This window comes from Copadichromis virginalis, linkage group LG11 (assembly GCF_057382275.1).
Source record: "Copadichromis virginalis isolate Kocher_CV1m ecotype Utaka linkage group LG11, C_Virginalis_male_GT1.1, whole genome shotgun sequence".
NCBI lineage: Eukaryota > Metazoa > Chordata > Actinopteri > Cichliformes > Cichlidae > Copadichromis > Copadichromis virginalis.
Genome location: NC_140628.1, coordinates 4,967,811 through 4,995,195, shown reverse-complemented (window position 1 = coordinate 4,995,195; position 27,385 = coordinate 4,967,811). Strand labels below are relative to the sequence as shown.

The 27,385-nt window shown below is 41.4% G+C and overlaps 1 protein-coding gene across 3 annotated transcripts in view; it reads left to right on the top strand.

The window, feature by feature from the left end:
* Window positions 1-25,747, top strand: part of tsnare1 (T-SNARE Domain Containing 1) — a 274,342-nt gene extending 248,595 nt beyond the window's left edge. For all 3 annotated transcript variants that reach the window (XM_085472891.1, XM_085472888.1, XM_085472889.1), the window contains one exon: window positions 25,131-25,747. In XM_085472891.1, coding sequence (XP_085329017.1) covers window positions 25,131-25,178 — 48 coding nt within the window. In that variant the 3' untranslated portion in view covers window positions 25,179-25,747. The remainder of the gene's footprint in view (window positions 1-25,130) is intronic.
* Window positions 25,748-27,385: the final 1,638 nt, after the last annotated feature.

Sequence of the window (27,385 nt, the reverse complement as noted above, 5' to 3'; positions counted from 1 at the left end):
ATATTTTGTCACTTGTAAATCAGCATTTGTAAGTGTAAAAAGAATTTGTGTGTGTGTGTAAACCAGATTTGTATGTGTAAAAAGAATTTGTGTGTGTGTAAAAAAGATTTGTGTGTGGACTCAGCCAAAAAATACGTGTGAAACTCTGCACTCAAGTTTCAAGTTACAAGTATGAATTTTGACCCTGTTTTTCTTCCTTTCATCTGATTGGCCTATGTCATGTCAATCACAAATTTAACTATCCAATCAGAGAACAGATGGGTTTGGCTGTTGGAGGGGTGCTTTTTTGAACTGCAGGTCCTTGAAGGGTAATACAGTTTGAAGCTGGAGGATCTCTATGTTATGCATAAGGCTTTACCCAACTCATTCTTCTTTCTTCCTCCACTTCTGTACCATTGATTCATTAATGTCGAATTGTTTACAGTTTCCTGCCATGTGATTGCATTTGTCCCTAACAATCGGGAACCCTCACATTAACTTTTGTCAAGTGGAAAAAAGTTAGCATTCATCCTCCAGCTTCACTGTGTTTATGTTATGCTAACATAGCTGTGTCGCTAGCGATCACATAGCACATCATTATAGTAGTAATGATGTGCTAGTCCAACTTCAGTAACCCTCCAAAAGTTGATTCTGTTCATCTGGACGTAGCGTTTTGTGGGAGAAACGTTTCGTCACTAATCCAAGTGACTGCTTCAGTCTCAGCTGACTGTAGGTTTCCCCAATCTTATAAACAGGACATTTGCATAATGACTGAAACCAGCCCACTGAAGGAACCTGTAGTGATCCCGTACGTGTCAGGAGTATCGGAGCAATTGAGATGCATTTTTTCTAAACACCGGGTCTCTGTGGCTTTTAAACCCCAAAACACACTGCGCCAAAAACTGGTCCACCCCAAGGATCGGGTCCCCCGACACAAACAGAGTAACATAGTGTACAGTGAACAGTGAACAGAATCAACTTTTGGAGATTTACTTACCTGGATGATTGAGAATGCATCAAGACGAAACTTCAGTAACCCAACAAAGGTCACTGCTGTTTTGTTTCCTGTCTTCATTTATGTTGGAAGTGATAGCTGAGCTGTACGTTTTAATTTTTTCAGAAATCTCTCAGTCAGAACATGCTATATCATGTTTAGGTGGAAACTAGCGAGCTAACTTCTTGCTAACTTCTAACTCCGTTAAATTCAATAGATTCTGTTTTCATGGATGCCTGGATGTTAAATTTAATTGTTACACCTAGTAAAGCAGCAACGCTGATCATTTTATTAAAGATGAAAGAATTTAGACAGTTTTTAACTCTCGGTGATGGTGCAGTGTTCGTTTGACTTTGGGACCTGAAGTAGACAGAGTTTTGGACCCAGATTACTCTGCTAGGCTCCTCACTACGGTAGCCGTAATACTCTGACAATCCATCAAGGCTTCGTAGCTTACCAAAGTCGGATTTTTAAGTGCCATGTAGCACATAAAATTCAATTCGAGGACAGTAAACACAACAAGAATTCAAACTTATGGCGCACCAGATTATAAGGTGCACTATCGATTTTTGAGAAAATTAAAGGATTTTAAGTGCGCCTTACAGTCCAAAAAATACAGTATGCAGGAGGATTTAGGGAACAGATATACTACAGATATGCTACTATTATGGCAAGATGATGATGACTAATTATGGCAGTGTTGGCTGCCAGGCTGCACTTACTGAGACAGAGCAGATGACAGAACAGTGCTGTTTGCCGTGCAGAGCAGTGGGGGAACCATGGCTGAAATGAGCAGAGGATCCAGAGCCTTCCGGGGGAGCGTCCATTCTTGGAAGTAATGAAGGAGGTGTTCAAATTCATTGGCTGCATCCTCCTGAGGCCGCATTTGAAGGCTGATTACGTCACAGCAACGCTACGAAGGCTGTCCAAATTCGTAGACTCCTACAAATGTGGCCAACAAATGCGTCCTCCTTTTTCTCAGATTTGAAGGATGGGTCGGCTGTATCCTTCGTGACCCACCATATCCCAGAATTTGGACACAGCTGAAATTCCATGACCTAGCTGTTAGCTTGTGCTCCATGCTTTGTGAAAACATGGGGACACCAACAATCTAAGCTTGTTGTCTGTTTAAAAGAACATGAGTGAAAGAGTGATTATCAGTACAAGATGGGGGACAAAGAAGCGTAACAAGTACCATACATCAGTTTAATGAAGGTGACGATGACAGAAGTAAGTGGGGAGCTGCTTCTGCTTTCAAATCAATAGACAGGCTGTTTATGGCACTCTAAATAATGCAAAGACTACACCTTATTCCTCTATTGCTCTCACAGCCTGTTTCCAGAGACATTGGAGCAGTGTGATTCTCTCTATATGGAGGGGATATAGTTTATGATAAGCACATTTAAACTAAGCTACATTCATTAACACAGTAATGGTTACTTGCAAACTAGAAATTTTGTGTTGTTTTGCCCATCCTGAGTCATCACAGTCCTAACCTCAGCTATTACAGATATGACGGGGGCAAAGGGGAATTGTAAAAGCCTGTTATTACATAGTGTATGTTTGGGCTAAACCAACTGGCCAGTGATTCAGAGGTCTGAAAATTGCTGTCATTAATCAAAATAAAATTAACCACTGAGGCATTTTAGCAGAAGCTTCAAAACAAAACTATAACTTTTGCTGCTGCTACTAGAAGTAGTAATTACATGAAGCGTTTGCAATTACTGTAATTCTGTTTATCAGCGGACCCTGTGTAACTATTCAAACAGGAATTAAACATTTTTCCAAGAGGAATAGTTGGAAATGAAGGACTTTTTTGTTCTCTGACTAATTTACAGCACTTGTGAAGAAGGAAAGGAAATCCTTGGTAATATATAATATTACTCAACAGCTAATTAGTGAGGTACCTATTCTGTCCAACTAACATTACCTTCCGTATCATTATCACATAGTGTGGTAAAGCAATGTACTAATTGATAGTATGCAAGTCAGCTCTCTCTGTAGTATACTAAGAGAAACTATTTAGCCAACAATCAACCGTTTAATGAAAGGCTGACACAGAAATAAAGCATCTAAAATGCATTTGGGAACATGTCATCACTGTTTGTGGTAATATTAAAGCCAGTAAAGCCAAAACAAGTAATGGTAAATACCTGGGTTCTTACATGGTGCTTTTCTACTCTACTTAAGCACTCAAAGCAATTTATATATCATGCTGTTCTATAAAGGCAGCCTCTGTGTGTTGTGCTAATCAAACCATGTTAGAACTTTAGCAGAACTTTTTTTCTGTTTTTGCTATTTTCCTGCTGAATTTTAAACATTAACATAAGCCACATTTTGAGCACCTTTTCCCCACTGATAAATATTAAAGAATTAATGTAGTGGATGCATGTTATATTTAGCCTCCAAAGCTGCTTTAGTCACTATGAAACACAGCAGACACGCTCACACTCAAAGAGGCTTATTTAAATTATGTGAAAAGCTAAGTTGACAACACAGAGCTGGAACTGAAGAGTGCTGTGATGATATGACAAAAAATAAATATGGAAAAAGATATATATTCAGGAACCAGGTTTCCAGCAATTATTTCACACAAGGGTGCAAAAACAATTATTTTATTTAGCTTCCTCTTAAGCTGAAACAAGCTTATTGCTTGTGGACGTGATTTTGATGAATGCCTCACTAAGTGCCGCTGGACACGTGTTTGTATATATTAAACAAACATGAGGTATGTTCTGTGGAACGTCTGAATCTCAGTCCCTCTGAAGCAGATTTGAGCCAGTGAAGGGGAACTTGTGAGTCACTGCCACAGTTAGTGGAGTTCTGTGGGCCTAGTATCGTTAATCCATGTCTATGAACAAGTGTGACAATAAGCTCTCTGTCTGAACAGCAATCCTCTTAGGCAAAGCTTTGTGGGTAAACTCGCCTCATGCAAATTCTAAACCCCATTAGCTTTGAGGGACTAGTCAGCTGCATTGAGATTAATGGCCAAGTGACTACTTGATTTAATAGGGTTATTTCACATCTTCCGGGGGAAAAATAAACAACAAAGTTAATGCAAGACATTTGTCACTGACGTCCTCAATCTCTCTACTCTAAGTGGGAGAACTTTCTTGTGTGTGCAGATGTGTTACTTACTCCGGTGGAGTAGTTGGGAGGCTTTTCAGATGTTACTACTTTAGGAATAATTATTTGGAGTAAGCTTCAATTGTTTGGACACTAAAGTGGAAAGTTTTTGTGCACAGCAAAGAGATATCAGAAAGTGAATGCAACAAGGAGGGAAAGTAGCATGGAATTTTTCATTACAGGGTAAAAAATGAAAATCCTTATTTATCTCTTTTCCATGCCGTCAGCTTACTCCAAACTTTGCTGGAGGGGATTACTGCCTGGGTGGGTAAGGCTCTGTCACCGCAGAGTGGGAGACAACACACTGTGACAACGGTGATCTGAGGGCCCTGCCGACTCCTCCAACTCACAGCTGTGAAGGAATGATTAGCCAAAAGTTGAGCAGGAGCCTTTAAATACTTTTTCATGACCTTTAATCCACCAATCAAATGAAAATGCCACCCTTCCCTCAGCTGCAAAACACAACCAAATATTCCACTGCTGAGCTCCAAGCATGGACCAATAACAGCTTTCCACGGAATCTGAGATTAACTAAAGCTGGCCAATTACCTTAACAGGTGAAATGAGTGCCGTCTTCCAGTTAGGAGATTAATGCTGGATCATGCGAGAGCAACCATGGGAATGGGACTGCTCAGAGTGACACACTGGAGATATTCAGGTCTTTGAAAGAGTTTGAAGAGGATTTTTACTTATAATATACTGAGTTATAAATCACAGCAGCAGTCAACAGTATGCAGCACATGAAAAAAAACTACCGCAGACTTACAGGCCAATATACAAATAAAGTGTGGTAGTCCCCAAAAGTTGATTCTGTTCATCTGGACGTTTTCAGTGGGAGAAACGTTTCGTCACTCATCCAAGTGACTTCTTCAGTCTCAGCTGACTGCAGGTTTCCCCAATCTTATAAATAGTACATTTGCAAAATTACGGAAACTAGCACCACTGAAGGACAATTGGGAGGTCCATGGTCAGTCCATAATACTTTCTTCAAGTCACTGACCATCTCGAAATCAAGGAGGGGGCCTAAGGGTACATCTTTTGTCATCTTACAGTGCTGTGATTGCAGCCATTCCCGAACTCTCTGTAAATGGTACTCATGATCAGTTGGCTTTGATCAGTGGTCGTTGATCAATGGTCATGAGAATTTGCATAATAATGATCAAGGAACTGACCTCACAGCTTGTAGCTGTTGTCCTGTGAGACACTGAACAGGACAACAGCTAACGCAAGCTGTTAACTCTCAGAAACTTGTCCTCTCATTCAGGCTACGTCCACACTAGCCCGGATAGATTTGAAAACGGGGTTTTCGTCTGAAAATGCTCTGCGTCCACACTATCGTTTTCAGTTGTTTTCACAGAGTTGCGTGCCCAAATGGCTTACGTTCCAGTACTGTGCATGCGTGAAACACAAGACGATTTGACCTTCCTCATTTCTGTCTGCCGCTTATTTACTTTCCGGCTCTTTGAAACGTTGTGGCAAAATGTTGAGGAAAAGCACCGAGGTTTTTTAATGGACTAACAATAGTGATGTGCAGTACCACTGATTTCCTTTCCGATCCGATACCAAGTAAAATTCAGGGTGATATCGACAATACTGATCCGATACAGATATTCTGTACAAAAACTTAATGTTTCATTGTATTTCATAATACAATATATAATTGTATTATGTAACTGAAATAATAATATAATAATAATTAGCTTCACAATGATTACAGGACATCAGACTACTTGTTCTTATTGCTTAATAATGCAGAATTATCATATGGAAATAAAAAACCTGAAGTTGAGCGCTATTTGAGCATGTTGCCTGTCTGCAGCACTAAGGACTCTGCGAGAGATGTCTGTCTCGCCCTAGCAGCGCCTGTCCCTCTCGTCTCCTTCTCTTCTGGTTGCGTCAACATAAGCTCATCATATTCTGTGATCTGATTTACTCTGAGGTGTTTGACGAGGTTAGTGGTCTTGCCACATGTATCACAAACCGCATCTTGGCTGTTTGTGGAGGTAAAATACGTCCACACATGACTCCAGTTACGCTCAGCAATTATTGTGAGTGCGCACGCCAAGGGCTGCGACACATTTATACAGCCGTATTTTGCATATGACTATGAAAGGCGTAAGAAGAAGTAGTTCCTTCCAATTTAGTAGATCTGAATGATATAGTTTCTTTCCACTGTGTTCCTGTTAATGAAAAACTACAAATTTACCCCAAAGTACTAAAATATTGATATTTTAATATGAGAATCGATTCTAGAACATAAATTACTGGTATTGGAAGAATCGATATTTCAATATCGATCCGCACACCACTAACTAACAATGAGGTGGAATTGTTGCTGCGAGTAACACAAAAGTACAAACTTGCAAAAGCGAGTGAGTATTAAAGAATTTGAAGAAAAGCTATCTGGAGCATGTACAAATTGATATTAATCTTTAATAGGGTTGTCAAAATTCAGAGCAAGGAAACAAAACAACTGCTGTATAATGCAATTAAATCTTAGTTTAATTGGTCACATGACTGCATCATATGAATAACATGTGTTTTAGAAAGTCTCTCCGTTTTCGCTGTCCACACTGCAACGCGAAAGCACCGTTTTCAAATGTATGTTTTCGAGAGCGTTTTGAAAACGTTGCATTGTCCATGAGCGAAAACGCCGTCTCAGTGTGGACGGGAGGCCAAAACGGAGAGAAAACGATGCGTTTTCAAACAAAAGCGCATTAGTGTGGACGTAGCCTCAGTTTTGGCTTTGGGTCTTCCAGACCTCTTCCTGTCAGAGTTTGCCCCAGTTTCTGAGGGCCTCGTGATGGTGAAGCAAACTGTACTCACTGACACCTTGACTTTCTTTGCAGTTTTTTGTAGGAAAGATCTACATTTTAAAGTGTTATGATGGTCTGTCTCTCTTCCATTGTTAATTGCCTTTTTCTCACCATTTTTGTAGTAACACACTACTTTCTGCAGTACAATACTGTTCAACTGATGCTCACGAGGGTATGGTACCTGTGTGTTTCAACACTGCTTTTACGCAGACAGAGGGGGTTGTAATTAATCTAGAAAAGAATAGCTTTCAAGGCTTGATCAACCTTCATTGCTGCAGAACAGCTTTAAATTGTTAACCCATTTTGAGCTTTTCAATTCTGATTAAGTACTTTCTTTTTTTTAGTTTTGGGTAACTTTACCTTTTTTTTTAACCTCTGGCAGTTCACCACTTACCTTTGTTCCATTTCAGGCTATTCATTGGACTTGAATGACTTGAACTGCAATAAAAAACTGGAAAAATTGGGGTGTTCTAAAAATTTTGACCATTAGTGTATTCTTGTTATGTCATTTTTTGTTGAATTCTTACACTGAACAAAAATATAAATGCAACACTTTTGTTTTTGCTCCCATTTTTCATTAGTTGAACTTAAAGATCTGAAATATTTTCTACATACACAAAGGACCCATTACGACCAAATATTGTTCACAAATCTGTCTAAATCTTTGTTAGTGAGAACTTTTTTGCCGAGATAATCCATCCCACCTCACAGGTGTGGCATGTCAAGATGCTGAATAGACAGCATAAATATTGCATAGGTGTGCCTTAGACTGCCCACAATAAAAGGTCACTCTGAATCAGGAATGTATCAGGATGTTTATCATTATTGATAAAGAGTGGGGTCAATATTGGTCAGGCCACCAGGATAACAGAGCTTTTTAACTGTGGGACATCACAGACATTAGTGCTGGTTCATAAATGCAATTCAACGACTTGAAGTAAGAACCTTCCTATCTGAGCTCTTCTGTTATATGCATGCATTTAACATTGAGTAGGAATGTTTGTAGGATTTTTTTTCACTGATGCTTTTAGTGCTTTTTTTTAGCTAATAGTGGTTTTCACTCTGAAATGGTGCCATAATCAATTGGAGCAGAACTCTAGATCATGCCCCCCTCTCCTCTTGCAGTGTTAACTCTGTCAGGATCACAAGTACTGAATGATTTTATTATTGTCACTGAGGGAGAGATTTAAAAAAAAAGAATTTATCCGAGGCAGACACGTAAGACTCACAGTAATTGCAGTGCTTTTGCAACATGTTCTAAATTAGGCTGCAATTATTTGTAAATCTTTGCCAATATGCCTGGGATTGTAGTCAGACTGTGGGCTGCATGTGGAATCACCTGTGATTGAAATCTAAAGTGGTCACCCAGAGTTAGATGGTGCAATCCCTGTTAATCCATCAATTTTTCCTAACTGCAAGGAATCAATGATCTATTTTAATAATAGAATTTGCCCTCATATAATACATGACAGATTTCAATTGCAAATCCTGCAAAATAATAAATAACTAAAGCTTAAAGCCATAAATTCTACATACAATTAACCTGTTTCTACTTTGGGCTCTCGCTCACCAAAATGAACTGTAGCTGAAAGATGGTTTTTGTTTTCTTCTGACTTTGCACTAGAAATGTTTTTATACTTACTACACTACTCTGTTTTCACAGTATAATTTCTTTCATATCAATTTCAAATGTTTATGTTAAACAGAATAACTAAGAATTAATCATGCTATAAGCCTGGCTCCTTTTTTCCTTTAACTGACACTCCTTTTATTCAAACATCAAAGCAGTTCACAGATGGATAACAAGACGAGTGACAAAGACAAAAGAATACAAAATGAGTCGAGGCGTTTTAAACAAGGAAGCAGGAAAGAAACAGTAAACATCACAGTAAAATAGCTGTGATGGGCCATGTGGGTAGTGGGTGGTGAAAATTATGACAGTCAGTGATTACATTTTAGTCCTTCAATCTGTAAGTGCGGGTATGTGTTTTTGAAGTGACAAAAAGAGGTACTGGCTGTAATATGACAACAAATGTCTTCTCAAATCTTTAAGGAAGAGTAGAAAGATAATCTATTAAGAGCTGGTGAAATCACTCGTAACATTTCTGTCTTTAAAGATTTGTCTTGGTAATAGACTGAAAACTGGAGGAGAAAAGAGATTGACTGAAAAACTAGACATAGGACAAGCTTGAAAAGGTCATATTTTTAACGTATGACCTCTGCATCCCTGGTTTCCAGAAAGCAGTCACCAGTAAAATTGTGGCAGCTGAGTGAAGTGCAATAGATGTTTTAGATGTATTTGCACACAGCTAGTGCTTGAAGTCCATGTGGAAACATCTTGAGACAAAATAAATAAAATATACAAATTCTCAAGTTTATCTTTGTGTGTACAAACCAGTGTATATAACTGAGTATTTGTACAAATATATGCACATGTTTTGTTTAGTTAAGTTACAACTAATAGTTAGCTAACTCGTATTGATTATTTTAACTTGTTCATCTGTTTCTGACTTCTTTTCTTTTTTGTTGATTTTGTTTTGGAAACTGTTGTGCTGTCAGTCAGTCATTTGTTGGCATTTGTTATTTGTGGTCTCTGTTACTAAGCTAATGTTGAATGGATTTTCTTGGGAGCTGTTTTGAGGCAAGCTAAAGCATGGAATTTTCTCACTCATCCAACAGACTGACAGTGGCAACGTGAGAGTGGTCTGTCGCTAATGCTTGTTAAATAAAAATGAACAATAAAAAATGTTCAATACATGAAAAAGTTGTATAAACTAAGTTTAATATCAGTTGAACATATAAATAAAGTTAACTGGGAAAATCAAATAGGCACGTGGTATTTTTCTTTTGTGGTTCATTCCTCCTGTATTCATTTTTGAGTAATATACAACTTAGCCAACACAACTATCAATAAGCTTTGAGTTTTAAGAGGACCTTGAACGTTTCCTTTCTCTACTATAGAGACACTATTGGCTTGGTCTCCACATATCCCAGAGATGCCATTCATCTTGCTGTTGACTGACTATCAATGGTGGTGCCATAGAACCAGTTTTGGCTGTGATTTATATGAACTATTATCTTCCTGTACCTGGATGCTCTGCTCTGGAAATGGAGCTGAAGATGGGCAATCCTACCCAGTGAGCCTGCCCTGATCTAGATTAGACTGAAACTTCTAAATCTTCCAACACACTGGACAAACCAGAAAAACTGTCTCACTGAATTATAGACCACAATGTCCTTTAGTATCCAAGTTTGAATATTTCTTAATATTTTTTCACCATTAGATGGTTAAAAACAAACAAACAACCCCCCCCCCCCCCCCCCCCACCCCCCTATAATTATTCGACCTTAAAACGAGAACTGCCAAAGAGGGTATTTTGGACACACCTTCTCATTTGATGGCTTTTCTTTATTTTCATGACTATTTACATTGTAGATTTTCACTGAAGTTATCAAACCTATGAATGAATATGGAATTATGTAAATTATGTAGCAAACAAAAATCATGTTTAACAATTTAGATTCTTCCAAATAGCCGCCCTTTGCTTTGATTACTGCTATTTTGATTACTCTGCGCTCCATCTCATCCCGAACCATCTCCATTCTGTTTAGGTCACGTGACTCTGGAGGCCAGGCCATGGTGCAGCACTCCATCACTCTCCTTCTTGATCAAATAGCCCTTACACAGCCTGGAGGTGTATTTGGGGTCCTTTTACCTGTTGTAAAATAAATGAGGGTCCAACTAAACGCAAACTGGATGGGATGCTGTGGTAGCCATGCTGCTTCAGTGTGCCTCCAATTTTCAATAAATCCCCATCAGTGTCACCAGCAGAGCACCCCCACACCATCACACCTCCTCCTCCATGCTTCACAGTGGGAGCCATGCATGTAGAGACCATCGTTCACCTTGTCTGTGTCGCACAAAGACACAGTGAGAGGAACCAAAGATCTCAAATTTGGACTCAGACCAAAGCACAGATTTCCACAGGTCTAATGTCCATCCTTCTGTTTCTTGGCCCAAACAAATCTCTTCTGCTTGTTGCTTTTCCTTAGTTGTGGTTTCTTAGCATCTGATTGACCATGAAGGCCTGATTCACACAGTCTCCTCTGAACAGCTGATGTAGAGATGTGTCTGCTAGTGGAGCTCTGTGTGGCATCTATCTGGGCTCTAATCTGAGCTGCTGTTAACTTGCAGTTTCTGAGGCTGGTGACTCGGATGAATTTATCCTCAGCAGCAGAGGCGACTCTTGGTCTTCGTTTCCTGGTCCTCATTTGAGACCGTTTCATCGTAGCACTTGACAGTTTTTGTGACTGCACTTGGGGACATATTCAAAGTTTTAGCAATTTTCCGGACTGACTGACCTTCAGTTCTTAAAGTAATGCTGGACTGTTGCTTCTCTTAGCTGATTGGTTCTTGCCATAATATGAATTCTAACAGTTGTCAAATAGGGCTGTCAGCTGTGTACCAGCCTGAGTTCTGCACATCACAACTGATAGTCCCAAACTCATCAAGAAGGCAAGACATTGCACAAATGAACCCTGACAGGCACACCTGTGAAGTGAAAACCATTTCAGGTGACTGCATCATGAAGCTCATTGACAGGAGACCGAGGGTTTGCAGGGTATGTCCAAACTTTTGACAGGTAGTGTATCTTACTTAGATAAAAGATGAGTAATTACTACAGGGCCATGGATGGGATTCTGAGGCAGGGCAGGCCAGAGAGTCCGGAGTGTGGAGAACAAATCAGAGTGAAATTCAGAGCAGAATAGCCAAACTAGACAGTTTTAAGCCTGAGCAGTAAAGCTGAGGTGAAGCTTTAATCTGAGGCGGAGCAGAGTGGGAAGGCTGTAGATCTAGTGATGAAATGATAAACTCTGACTTTCCTATTTTTACAATATTAAAATGTGTTTATTATGTTTTTATAGCCATTTGTGAGGTCAGTTTTAAAATGTAGCCAATCAGGAGTTTCCACTCCACTTCCAACAGTGACCACTTTTTTAACTGTCTTTTTTAGAACAACCAATTAAACTTTAGTGCAACTAGTTAAACTTCAATAATCTGCTTGGCTGAAGTTAAAGAACAACAAATTTCAGCCCCACTGTACCTTCTGCACAATTTCACAGTGGTGTCTAAAAAAATATAAGAAATCCCAGCAGCAAGCAGAAGACAGTGCTACATATGGTTTTACTTTTACATCAAGAGCAACCCAAAACTCCATTATAGTTCATTGATATTATGAATTTCAATGTGTGAAGTGTTGTTAATCTATACCAACGTAAGTGGCAGAGTCTGCTGAACTTTGGTGAATATGCCAAGAGGTTAAAGAAAGTACAAGCTATGAAAATAGCGCCAGATTGTTTGGGTCAATGAAGAGTCTCGTTTCCAAATCAAATTGTCACGGTCTGCCGGGGGCAAGCCGTGTGGAGTTGTAGAAAAGGACCCAAAAGGCGGCAGCTCTGGTGCAGGTGAATATTTATTTACCACTGTGGGTACAAAACAGCACTGGTGGAAAAACAAGAAACCGGAAACCTAAACTGGGTAAGCTAATAACACAAACCAGAAACGAGGATGCAGAGAGGTCCGGGGAAATACATACGGAGAGACGCAGGGAGACCGAGGGGAAACAACACAGGCGAACCAGCGACTACTAAGACAGAAAACACAACTTAAATACACTCAGAAAACACAGGGAGATTACACACAGGTGGGAAACACAGCCGGGAGTGATTAACATGACGAGACTAGGGAGGCAAACTGAAAATACTCACATAAGACGCAGACCTACACAATAAAACAGGAACTTGCACATGAAAGGACACAACTAAGAAACGCGGACTAGATACAGGAACACACGGGCAGAACAGAGTAAACACTAACCAGAGAAAGAACAGAACCACAATCACGAAGAGAAAACACAAAACGCTGGGTCAAAAGGACCCAGGATCATGACAGTACCCCCCCGTCAAGGGCTGGCCCCAGACAGCCCAACACAAGAACACCAAAACAAAAAAAAACAAAAACCGCCCAAAGCAGAAAACAACCCGACCAGGGCGGGCGGCGGGGGACTCAGGAAGGAGGGCTCGAGGCAAAACAAAAACAGGAGCACCAGAAGGCCAAAAGACAAAAAAAAGAAAAACAAAACACGAGGCCAAAGACCAAAAGAAAAGAAGCACACCAAAGCACAGGAAAACAGAGACCAAAACCAAAAAAAGACCAATAAAACAAAACACACCATAGCCCAAGGAAAATGGAGTCCAAAACAGAAAGGTCCAGGGGGCCGGCCAAGGGGGCCGACAGCACAGGAGTCCAAAACAAAAGAGTTCAGGGGGCCGACTGTGCGGAATGCAGCGGCGTCGACGTGGATACAGTTCGGGAGGCCGACCGTGCGGACGGCAACGGCGGTGACGTGGATACAGTTCGGGAGGCCAGCCGTGCGGACGGCAACGGCGGCGACGACAGCGCTGGTCCGGGGGCCGGCCGTGCGGAAGGCAGCGGCGGCCACTCAGGCGATGGCGGTCCGGGGGCCGGCCGTGCGGAAGGCAGCGGCGGCCACTCAGGCGAAGGAGACGACAGAGCAGTTCAGGGGGCCGGCCGCGCGGAAGGCAGAGGCGGCGCTCCAGTGTCAAGCGTACTGGCCGAGGCCCAGTGGGCACAGGACCAGACGAGGCAGGCGATGACGGGGCCGGACCAGGCGGGGCTGCAGAGGCCGAGGCCGGACCAGGCGAGGCTGCAGAGGCTGGACCAGGCGAAGCACAGGCCGGAGCCGGACCAGGCGAAGCACAGGCCGTGGCTGGACCAGACGAGGACGAAGACTCGGATGAAGCCGGACCAGGCAAAGCACAGGCGGAGGCTGGACCAGACGAGGACGAAGACTCTGATGAAGCCGGACCAGGCAAAGCACAGGCGGAGGCTGGACCAGACGAGGACGAAGACTCTGATGAAGCCGGACCAGGCGAAGCACAGGCGGAGGCTGGACCAGACGAGGATGCAGGCTCTGAGGCTGGACCAGACGAAGCTGAAGACACGGAGGCTGGACCAGACGAGGCTGAAGGCACGGAGGCTGGACCAGACGAGGCTGAAGGCACGGAGGCTGGACCAGACGAGGCTGAAGGCACGGAGGCTGGGCCAGGCGAGGCTGAAGGCACGGAGGCTGGGCCAGGCGAGGCGGAAGGCACGGAGGCTGGGCCAGGCGAGGCGGAAGACTCGGCGGCTGGGCCAGGCGAGGATGATGATGAAGCTGCAGCCGGCGGCTGGACGGGCTCCTCGGGCCCTCCAGCTGACGAGGCAGGAAGCAAGGGCCGGAGTGGTCCCTCGGACCCTCCAGTGGAGACAAGAGACGAAAACTGGAGGGGTCCCTCGGACCCTCCAGGGGAGACAGGAGACGAAGGCCGGAGTGGTCCCTCGGACCCTCCAGCGGAGACTAGAGACGAAGGCCGGAGCGGTCCCTCGGACCCTCCAGCAGAAGTCATCACTAAGCCAGCAGTCATGGAGTCCTCTGGCAAACACGAAGGCAACTGGCAATGCACTGAGCACGGGCTCTGCACAGGCAATGCTGACATGGCGCAGTTCTCAGGTAGCTGCTTAGACTTCAGGGGTCCAGAATCAGCCGGGGACTGAGACCTAGCCTCTGGGGAAGCCCTGGAGCGGCAAACTGTGCCAATGGCGGCTGAACCATGAAAAGCACCTTGAGGTGAAATTAGACTTTCTCCCTGCATGGAGTGAATGAGTGAAACCGGTGATACTGGAGCCAGAGCTACGGGTAGCGGGGGCACTGGAGCTACTGGGGCCTGCGCTACAGGCGGCGCTGGAGCTACTGGGGCCTGCGCTACAGGCGGCGCTGGAGCTACGGGGGCCTGCGCTACGGGGGCCTGCACTACTGGCGGCGGTGGAGCTACGGGGGCCTGCGCTACTGGCGGCGCTGGAGCTACGGGGGCCTGAGCTACGGGTTGCTCTGGAGCTACGGGGGCCTGAGCTGAAGGTGGCACTGGGGGCTTTGGAAACTGAACTGAGGGTGGCTGCGGGGGAGCTAACTGAGCTGGGAGTAGCTGCGGGGAGCTCTGGAGCTACGGGGGCCTGAACTGAAAGTGGCACTGGGGGCTTTGGAAACTGAACTGAGGGTGGCTGCGGGGGAGCTAACTGAGCTGGGAGTAGCTGCGGGGGAGCTAACTGAGCTGGGAGTAGCTGCGGGGGAGCTAACTGAGCTGAGAATGGCTGCGGGGGAGCTAACTGAGCAGGTGATATGCTATTCACAATATCATATGCTGCACAGAACATCGCCCCTGAATGAACAGTCATACAGTCCGAAAATGAAAAACAGTCCTCACTCACCACAGCCGGCGATTTAGAAGCCCGAACGTCCGGCTGTGGGGTGGCGCGCTTGCAGCGCAATCGGCGTTTCCTCCCCGCAGACGGCTCCGACGGGCCGGGCAAGATCACATCCGGCGAGTCGGGCAGCGAGGCGGGAGTGGCTGAGAGAAGGTGCGGTGTGAGCCGGAGAAAAGCCTGCATGGTCGGAGGAAGCGACTGCAGAAGCCATGGCAGGCCAGAAAAGAGCCGTTGTAGCCGACTTTCCACGGCACGACGAAGCTCCTCTGGAGGGTTCTCTAGCCATAGCCCGAGGAGAATCTCCACATTGTACGCAATGTCGTCCTGGAGCTCCTCGGACGGATTTACTGCCGCTGGGTCCATGGTGGCTGGTTCGTACTGTCACGGTCTGCCGGGGGCAAGCCGTGTGGAGTTGTAGAAAAGGACCCAAAAGGCGGCAGCTCTGGTGCAGGTGAATATTTATTTACCACTGTGGGTACAAAACAGCACTGGTGGAAAAACAAGAAACCGGAAACCTAAACTGGGTAAGCTAATAACACAAACCAGAAACGAGGATGCAGAGAGGTCCGGGGAAATACATACGGAGAGCCGCAGGGAGACCGAGGGGAAACAACACAGGCGAACCAGCGACTACTAAGACAGAAAACACAACTTAAATACACTCAGAAAACACAGGGAGATTACACACAGGTGGGAAACACAGCCGGGAGTGATTAACATGACGAGACTAGGGAGGCAAACTGAAAATACTCACATAAGACGCAGACCTACACAATAAAACAGGAACTTGCACATGAAAGGACACAACTAAGAAACGCGGACTAGATACAGGAACACACGGGCAGAACAGAGTAAACACTAACCAGAGAAAGAACAGAACCACAATCACGAAGAGAAAACACAAAACGCTGGGTCAAAAGGACCCAGGATCATGACACAAATATTATATAAAGCATTATATCACCTGGCTCATGTAATATTTTGTTATATTTTATCTAATTACCTGACTTTATTGCAGTTGGTGATTTTATTTTTGTTATAAACAATAATTTTATTTTACTGTAATGACCAAGACTTACTATCCAAAGCTGAAGGTTAAGAAAAGAAAAAGAAACTGGTGAATGCTGATGGCAGTAATTCAGGTTGAAGACTGAATATAGTCCTAAGTGTGTTTGTGTGTTTGTGTGTGCATCTTCTGGAAGCAGAGAAGGGTGCTCTCTGTCGTGGCAGGAGGTCAGAGCTTTGATGTGGCCGTGACTGGCAACACTCTCTGACTGTTTGAGCCAAACAGACGCAGTCACCCCATGGCCTCTGATCTCTACAAAGAACTGTCCTTACATCCATCCATCCATCCATCCATCCATCCATCCATCCATCCATCCATCCATCCATCCATCCATCCATCCATCCATCCATCTATCTATCTATCTATCTATCTATCTATCTATCTATCTATCTATCTATCTATCTATCTATCTATCTATCTATCTATCTATCTATCTATCTATCTATCTATCTATCTATCTATCTATCTATCTATATATATATATATATCTATATATCTATATATCTATATATATATATATCTATATATATATATATCTATATCTATATCTACAGTCCTCAACCATGTGCGCTCACAGACACACACACACACATACCTTGACAGAAATCTGCCCTATCCCTCTCCTCCTAAACTGGCGTCCTTCCAGCTGGTCAGGATGGGAACATTGTGCAGATGGGCACAAAATCACCAATCTGACAGACGCCTCAGGTCTTTTCGTGGACGGGCTCTGCAGTGTAGTGATGTTCATTCTCCTGTCAAACTTCATAGTCCTCTCATCACTCTTCCTCTCCCTACAGCACTCTCTATTCTCTCCTTCCTGTTCATTGTGCCCCTCCTCATGCTCACCTTTACTGTGTCAATTTTCGTGATCCTCTTTCACTTCGATGATAGCTTTTGATTTTTAAAAATTCTTCAAATGCTCCTATTGGTGATCCCTGTTGATGAAATGAATACAAAGCAGATATATGACATTTGAAAGGATTTTTGATCTGATCTGGCTGTCCTTTGAAGCATTATTAGCATATGTCTCCAGGATCTTTACCAATGCCTGTTTTGCTTGATATTTTAATTTTTGTTTGCTTTTAGGGTGGCCTAAATATGTTAAATGGGAACTCTGGTTCTGCTCACCTAATAAAGTTTGATCTTTTATTTATCAGTCAGGGTTTGGAAGCCCTCGAGTCCATCAAAAATCTTTAGGAAACACAAATTCATTTTCCTTCTTGCTTGGTTCTATTTAATTTAATCTTCTTTGCAAGTCTTGCCAGAGTATCTAAACAAAATTCAATAAAAATGAAAATAACGGCTACATAAAAATATAATATACAAAAAGATATGAAAGTAACTGTGTGTGTCTGGCACGCCTCTCTTTCTCTCGCTGTCTATTTAATTCTCTCTAAATGAACTGTGTGTGTGTGTGTGTGTGTGTGATACAGGGGGGAAACTCTCACTTGCAGCCCTCAGCTGCAGTGATTGAAAGTAATAAAAGATGAGTCGCTGCTGCAGGCGGGTCATTCAGTGATTATGTGGGAGTGTCTGATTGGAAGTAACAGGCTGCAGTTTAAGGTTAAATCTATGGTACATTTTTATAGCTGTTTGGTGTGTCTTTTATCAATAGAAAAAAAAATTATACTCCGTGGCCTGTAGCATGAAGCTTCCTGTTGGAGTTGTCAGAAACAAGGCTTCCAGAATAAGTCTGTATAATGTGGCTGGAGTATATTAAAAAGAAATCGGAATATGAAACAACAAGCTTTAGCTTCCAAAAACTCAGATAATGCTTAACCTCGAGTTTACATACAGAAGCAAGGTTAGCTAGCAGTTTAACCAAATGCTAAACAATCATAGTTTCAGACACTGGAAGAATATAGCCCTGAAATCAGCTGTTTTGCATTCTAAATATTCTTACACTTGTCCTGTTAGCCTATTGAATATGCAAACAAAGTAAAGATTGTAGAAAATAATCTTGATGCAAACCTAACTCTATGCAATATATATATATATATATATATATATATATATATATATATATATATATATATATATATATATATACATATAACATGCTATATTATGCTTAGGTAACATGTCTTGTAGAGAAAGCTTAGTGTGGAAGAAGTTAAAGACGAGCTGAAAAGATGAGAGAAAAGAATGAAAATAAACTACAAATGGATGCAGCAAAATGTGTCCATTCAACTGACATGTTAGCTGTTGGGGCTGCTGCACCGTGAACAGTAGTACCAGCAACAAATAGTAAGCAGGCCTCCTGTGCAACGGTGATGAAGAGAAAAGGAAGGGGAAATTTAAATGGTTAAAAAATAGATATAGGGACATGAATGAATGAATGGCTACTTTTATTGTCAAGCCACTGCTAATAACTAAAGTGTAGCTTTTAATTATTGTCACATGCCACAGTGCAACACAGAAATAACCCAACAACAACTGTGCCAACCTGATTAAAACCTGTCCAAACTCTATGAGAGATATACATGTGTATAATATGTGTATGTCTGATATACATAAAGGTAAGTGTCTGTCTGTATATATATTTACATATATATATATATATATATATGTATATATATATATATATATATATGTATTTGTATATATATATGTATTTGTATATACATATATTTACATGTATTTGTATGTACCTCGCCTTTCGCCCTATGTCGCTGGGATAGGCTCCAGCGCCCCCCGCGACCCTGAAAAGGATAAGTGGAAGCGAATGGATTAATGGATGAATGGATGGATGGATATCATCAGTGTAGAAATTACTTTTGTGTTCTAATACAGAGGATTGACACCTTTAGATTTTGAAATTTTGGCATACTCCGGTGGCTCGTGGTTTGATGAAAATTGCAAATTATAAGTGTGAAAGTGGACATTCTTGTATGGTCTCACTCTGAAGGGTAAAATATTGCAATATCAACCCATTAGTAGTGACTGTGGCCTTGTCCAATGAATATATAACCTTCCACAACCAAATCTGAGAAAAATCATGAAAAGGAAGAACCAGTTACCTTTGTCAAAAACTTTTTCTGCATCTAGTTGACATTACTACTCCTTTTGTTTTGCAGCACTGTGACAGGATAATGAGATTGAGTAGCCTAGTATTTAGGCAGAGAAATCCAGTTTGCTCATTATGAATTGTTGAGAGAAATACTTCTTCTAACCTAGATGCAAATGCCGCAACTTTAATGTTGTTGTTAATTGATGACAGAGGCGCGTAACTAGATGGCAAAACAGGGTCTTTAACTGGTTAGTGATAATTTTGTTGCAGCTGCATTCTGAAGAAATGGTGCCTTGCCATTAGGCATCTGGTTTAATGCGGTATAACTCATTAGTTTAGGTGTGTTTAAGAGATCTGTATCTTTAACTTCAACTTATTTCATTTATTTACAGGGAAATTGTTGAATTTTTCTGTAGTGCGTTTCAGCAGAATATGGTAATAGCTAAAACGGGTATTTCTTGTGGTGATTATGTGAATTGCCCAGTCGGTTTTTATGAGTGATTTTTACCCATCAGCTGTGAAATACCCTTGTAAAAGGGTATTTGTTGTCACCCTGCCAGGTGGGTGGGGTGAGCAGCGTGGACACCCAAGTTTGTGTATGTGACAACTAGAGAACAAAGCAACGTAGGAGTTTGGAATTGATACCGTAGGTGTATCTACTAAAAAATGTCAGACAAGTTTGAATGTGACTGAGCCACCTCCACAGGACAAGACTCAGCTGTCCATCTGCATCTTAAGGATAAAGGACACTCTTTCGAGGATGCCAATGTTCACATTTTGGACAGAGAGGACAGATGGTTTGAAAGAGGAGTGAAAGAAGCATCTATGTCCACTGTGAGCGACCATCTTTGAACAGAGGCGGGGGTTTACGACACCAACTCTCTGCCATCTATAATCTAGTTTTGAGATCCTTCCCAGACGCCTTAACGCCCACTCACATCCTGGGCCATCTGACCTCAGGAATTCGCATGATAAGGTGGGGCCAGGTTTCACAATGAACACACCCGAAACTCTGGCTGATTGGGACCCACACCCAATTTCACACCTTGGCTCAGGCGATTAGAGGATCATCAGGGGGTCCTTTTGTCCCTCTGTGGGGGGTTACTCCCACTAGGTTTATATCTGGGACTCTCCACCATTTGACCTTAGAAGTGAAGAAGCTTCTCGGATGAGAGGTGAAACGTCTTCAAGTAACTTAAAGAAGTCCAGACGTTTTTCTTTGCAAGCTCCTTTGACTGAGTTCAACCTCAAGGTCAAAGTCAGAGGTTACATGTTTCTGAAAATCTTGTGAATGTGATAATTTGAGAATAAGACGAAATAGGATTTTCAACTTGATACCATAGGCATATCTACTAGGAGGCTTTTGGTACATCTGACTGCTGCCATTGTTTTTCTATATCTATTTTGGAATTTTTTTGATTTATTATGTTGTAGTTTTGTATTTTGTTATTCTTCTCCATATTTGTTTGGATTTTTTGTGTTTTTTTTTCTCTCAGTACTGAATTCCAATTTTTTCCCATTTCTTCTTGTATGTGTGACTTTTCCACTAACTACCACTAAAAGGGAGATTTATTAGTAAAACCATTTGTTCCCATAAAGTTTGCCCACTTTTTCATCATAAATCTGTCAAATTCAGAGTCCATTAAGACGGAGGTATTAAATCACCATGTGTTTTAATAATTGGGAGTATAGGTGTTGGATCACTAACAATAATAGGACAAGGGTTTTTGAATAATAATGTTACTTGTGAGATCTGTTGGAGAAAGTAATTATTGCACTGGAGAATAAAAGTATCATTCAATTCCAACAGTGAAATCATGCATATACTGCTTTATTATTTTGGGATATTGGCAAATGCCTTACATTTACTGATTTATTGGGGCGTTCTATTAAAGGGTGTAAGACAATATTAAAGGAGAAAAAAAAGGATAATCATTACTAGAAACGTATAGATTGACGATTGTAAAAAGATTATCTAAAGTGTCGGCCGGAATTACAGCATATCGACATTTTGAATCTATTAGTGTAGTGTTCAGAGTAAACAATAGCCTTTTATGAACCAAGATAGAGCCTCCGTTTCATGTAACAAGCTGAAAAGATCTAAATAAGCCTAAAAGATGTGTTCTTTCAGAGGCTCTATCCCATAAGAGGAGTATCTTTGCCTTTTATATTGGAACAGTATCCAGAGTTGTTATTCTTTTTGCCAGTGAACAAATAACACATACATTTAAAGAAGCTAGTGGCTGAATAAGAAGAAATAAAATGTGTGCATATGCAGCATGAAATCCATATGAACCCTATAATTTATAAATATCTGTGATAAAGGTTTTACTTTCATATGAGGAGCAGTTGTTTATGTGTTGTGACTGTCATGGGCTGAACTCTGAGGCGCTGGGCTAAAGCTATAGGTATGTTGACAAAGGATAATCGGGCGTGTGGTGCGAATAACCCTTGTAGTCCAGGAAGCCTAGGTTTACCTTAGTTGGCGAAGCCAAAATCCTGCTTTGTTATACAAGTCTCTGGGCTGAAAACTTTGCAACTCCAGTATGTCCACTCTGTTTAACATTTACATGCTCCCACTGGCACAGATTATAAAGAACAACAAAATAAACTACCACAGCTATGCAGATGACACACAAATATATATCACAATGTCACCAGGAGACCGAGGCCCTGTACAGGCTCTTGGTAAATGCATTTAGGAAATTAATGACTGGTTGTGCCACAATTTTCTCCAGCTAAACAAAAACAAAACTGAGGTAATAGTCTTTGGTGCCAAAGAAAAACGATTACAGGTCACCAGGGGACTTCAATCTATACATCTAAAAACCACAAACCAGGCGAGAAATTTGGGTGTAGTGATGGATGCAGACCTAAACTTAGAAAAACACATTAAGACAATAACAAAGTCAGCTTACTATCACCTCAAGAATATTTCAAGGATAAAAGATCTGATGTCTCAACAGGACCTGGAAAAACTAGTCCATGCATTCATCTTTAGCAGGCTTGATTACTGTAACAGCATCTTTACAGGTCTACCTAAAAAATCAGTCAGACAACTACAGCTCATTCAGAACTCTGCTGCTCGAGTCCTCACTAAGACCAAAAAAGTGGACCACATCAGTCCAGCTCTGAGGTCTTTACACTGGCTGCCTGTCCGTCAGAGGATAGACTTTAAAGTCCTGATGCTGGTCTATAAAGCTCTGAATGGTTTAGGACCAAAATACATCAGTGACCTCCTGACCCAGTATGAACCTTCCAGATCCCTCAGGTCATCTGGATCCGGTCTTTTATCAGTTCCCAGAGTCAGAACCAGACACGGAGAAGCTGCATTCAGCTTTTATGCTCCTTATATCTGGAACAAACTCCCAGAAAGCCTCAGATCAGCTGAAACACTCAGTTTATTTAAATCCAGGTTGAAGACTCACCTGTTCTCAGCTGCATTTGAATAAAGCACCAAATCCACACTTTTAAGCTTAAATTTCAAAACTTACATTTTAACTACTGATTTTATCTACTGTTCTGATTTTATCTACTGTTCTGATTTTATCTACTGTTCTGATTTGATCTGTTTTGATTTTATATACTGTTTTGTTTGTTTGTTAATTAGTTTGTTTGTTTGTTTGTTTTAATCAATTTTAAATCATGCTTTTTATTTGTTTTAGTTTCTAATGTCTCTGTAAAGCACTTTGAATCACCTTGTTGTTGAATTGTGCTATACAAATAAACTTGCCTTGCCTTGCCTTGCCTTACACGCAGACACATTGAAGGCTGGGGAACTAAACACACCTAAAGAAAAAGTTAGGATAACAAGACAAGACATAGAAGTACCAAAATAAAACAGGAAGTAGCGATGTGGGGAATCATGTGACAAAGGAAACTCGGCAGCAAGAGGGAGCTTGGAGAGATTCAGAATAACCAAAACAAGAATACCAAAATATAAGTCTAACAACTAACAGAAACAGCAATACAAAAGCAACAACAACAAAGGAGTAAACACAGAATCATTAATAAGATCATAAAGAGAAAATATGGGATGTTGTCAAAACTGGGCTCTCTAACCATCAAACCTAAAAATACAGTTAAAGAGTGACTGCTGTTAATTTTGCAGCAAATTTTTATTTAGTCGTTTTACTTAAAATTTAGACTTCTAAATTCTTTTAGCTTTAGTCATCATAAGATTTTAAGCAGCAGTTTATCCAGCTGACGAAAATATAGAGTGTAAAAAATTTGTTGCGTTTTTACCAGTGAGAGTTGCTCTACATGGTTTACAAAGTGTCTCATTTTCCTTGACATCAAATGGAAAATGTGTCCATATGTTCACTCTTGTCTTCCTATGTGCTGACATTTTGTCTCATTTTCATGAGAAACCGGGAGGATGGGAGATAGTGGTACCATTTCCAAAAAGCACCTCAGTTGTGCACCTCTAACATTACTGCATGCAGATTACTAATGATTGGACTGCTTCAAAACTCGCCTGGCCTTTCTACACAATGTAATTAGTTCTTATTGGCTCTTGTCACTCCAGGATATTTTCTTTTTGTTTTTATTCACTGACAAAAGTTTCAGCAGATTTCATCACAGTTTTTGTCCTCATGTAAATGTAGGGTAAATGTAGCTTTCTGTGAAATAAATGTAAAGTTTTGACTCTGTTTGTGTAAATAGATTTGTGCTTAAATGTAAATCTGGCTAAAATAAAGTTGACAAAAATGTTATTTCTTTTGTGTTGATATGAAAAGCTCTCAGACGTAATATCTTTGCTCATGACTATTACCTACCTACTACTTGCCTACCTCGTTGTTCACATACAGCGCCAACAGAGTGCATCGCTTATAAGTTAGCTTAAATGTATTCCACCAGTATGTCCAGATGAATTGCTTACAGAAATAATGAAGAGCCACACAAAATAATGTTTTTAGCTATTGATCTCTGTCTGTCCAAACGGGGACGTGCCCAGTAGATATCAGTGGGTGGGTTTCAATCACTCAGACTTTCTGCAACGAGGATGACGATAGACTGACAGACACTTTATAGCTTCTGAAGGACTCTAAAGGAGACTGTTGGTCTGTGCCATAAATTATGGATAAAGAATGCCTGTGTGTATGTGCGTTGTGTGTTTGTGTATGTGTTTTTGTATGGTGGTGGTGCTGGGGCCGCAGCCTTCCTGGTTGAAATCTGGCCAGCATTGCCATCAACAAGTAACACAAGTCTTCCTGCTTAAAGTTTCAAAGAGAGCCTGTAATTTCCAAGCACACATGAGTCAATGAGAGCTCAGATGTTTATTAATAACATGAATTCACAGATTGTTTCTGAATGCTTATTGTGATCGGATTCAACGAGGGTGCAATGACCAAATGCCAAAACGATCTTCAGATTCCCCTGTGCCTTCAAGCATTAATTCACTTACATGTGTCCTTCTGGACAACTATTAACTTTAATTCAGATAAAAGTGACGTACTCTGGCCTTTGGTGTACACGGCTAGTCTGCTAGTTGGTGATTAACGAACCACTTCCATCTCCAGCACTATGAACTCTGGCCGGGACTTAATTAAAACTCAGCCATTGACCACAATCATAAATTACTTTCCACAACCTGTGACACTTTCAAAATAAAAAGGACTCATTGGTTTCTTGCCAATTAATAATTCACAAATGAAATGGAATGAAAACCTGAGGCAGGGGTACTGTAAGAGTTTGTATCCTGAGTTTTGAAAAAGGCTGACAGCACTGTTGCTGAACAAGAAGGATTACTTGAGCTGGTGGTGACTGCTGGGTGATTGATGACCGTTATCTGCTCTGTTTGTGTTCTGCAGGTAGCTGTTGTCATCACAGTGTCACTGCACTGCTCCTGCCCAGTCTGATCCTTGACCTGAGCAGCTGATTCCCAGTAGGAGGGAGCAGCCCTGCAACAATATCTCTACTCCATCATCTCTGGCTCTGTTTACATGTGTGTCAGTCTGAGGATGGAGGCCTTTCTCAGCATACCTCCAGTCTGCGCCTCTTATGAAATCATCACTGTTCTCACTAGTGTTTCCTTTTTTTTCTTCTTTTTTTTAAATGCAGCAGCTGTTTGCTGTAATCTGAAAGTTAAGTCCCAAATGCAAATTTAGTGATCGCATCAGAGGCACAAGCTGGGCGTTTCCTGTATTAAATGTAACGGGTAATGCTCTGTTTTGCAAACCTTCAGCCACAAACACTAAATCAGATGAAGGAGAAGCTTCAGAGTGACACTGTCTTCAGCTGCTGTATATTGTATGCTTCCTTCCTCGCATTTTTACTGAAATGAACTTCGTATTTATTAGCTTGCAGTGTAATTATTATCATTAATAATCACTATTATATTACAGTGTTTGTTGATATTGGTAAATACTGTTTGAATATATATACCTTCCAAAATAAAAGTCTAAGTTCAGCAGCAAGCGACATGTTATGAGATGAATCTTGCTTATTTATGCATCGTTATATTTATGTTGTAGTCAGTGAAATGTTTGTTTTAATTCCCATGTCATTTTTATCATGACTTTAAGATGGTCTAAAGTTGGCAGGGATGGACGCTGCCCACCCAGAAATAAATTTTGCCCCCACACCTACAGAAAATACAGAGTTCGCATTTTAAACTTCTTTAGCTGCTTTGCAACCCACCTCTCCTCCAGCATCTGACCCCATCATTGGCATATCCATTGTCATACTGTGATGCTGCCCTGTGCTGTTTTGCTGCTCCGATTTTTCATTTATCCACATAGAGGGGTGAGGAGGTCCCTGTACAGCCTGTATCAGTTACTGTAATTGATTTAAAAACACTCTCTATTTCTTTGAAATGTGTCTATACTTTCTTCTAGGGTCTTTAACTTACAATATAAATCAGAATCAGAATCAGAATACTTTATTGATCCCTGGGGGAAATTATTTTTGTTACAGTGCTCCATTTTAAACCAACATTAAGACAAGACAGACAATACGCTAACTAAGAATAGTACAATATATACATATATATACATACATACATACATAAGTCACTTATAAATAAATAGTTGGAAAAGAAACATGTGTAGCTGTAGCAGCAAACAGTGTGTTAAGTGGATGCGTTGTACAGGGAGATGGCCACAGGCAGGAATGATTTCCTGTGTCGTTCAGTGGTGCATTATGGGTAATCTCAGTCTCTCACTGAACGAGCTCCTGTGACTGACCAGCATGTCATGGAGTGGGTGGGAGGTGTTATCCAACATTGTCTTTATCTTGGACAGCATCCGCCTCTCCGACACCACCTTGACGGAGTTCAGCTCCATCTCCACAACATTGCTGGCCTTACGGATCAGTTTATTAAGTCTGTTGGCATCTGCGACCCTCAGCCTGCTCCCCCAGCATGCAACAGCATAGAGGATCGCACTGGCCACAACAGACTCATAGAAAAAGTCACCTCGAGGTGACTTTTGTTGTGATTGGGTGCTTTAAAAATAAAATGTGATTAAATTATCTCCTAGGAGCTGCTGTTACAAAATAGTACTTTCATGTGTTTTTCATTAACAGGGCATCTATTGATGCATTTTTGACAGAGTCACTGATGCAGCTGGTTTAAAAACAAGGTGTCCTTTGGTGCCCAGTGTTGAGGCATAAGTGAGCTGGATCTGTCACTCCCAACTTGTCATTTTGTAATTACTTAGATTACTATTGTAAAGAGCATTTTTTACTTTAATGAACTTTATGACAATATACTATAATTATTTTTGCTTATATCATACACACCTGTTTCTGTGGTAAATTATTTGATAAACAAATTCATCGTGAAATTCAACCTTAAACCAAATTATCATCCAAACAGTGGCAGGAACAGGAGTAGAGTAACTCACAAGTGTTTGGTTTCCAGCAAGAGGTAATCATCAGCAGTCAGGCAGTTTCCCTCTTGTCTTCATGGGCCTACATTCCTAGCAAGATGTTTAAGATTTAAGACAGTAATAGGCTTAATTTGATCTGTAAGAGAAGTGATTATGCTGTGTGTTAGTTTCTCCCAGCCCCGTGTTGTCTCCTAAGGTTTTCTAGAGATAAGCAAGATGTCAGGTTGCCCTGCAGG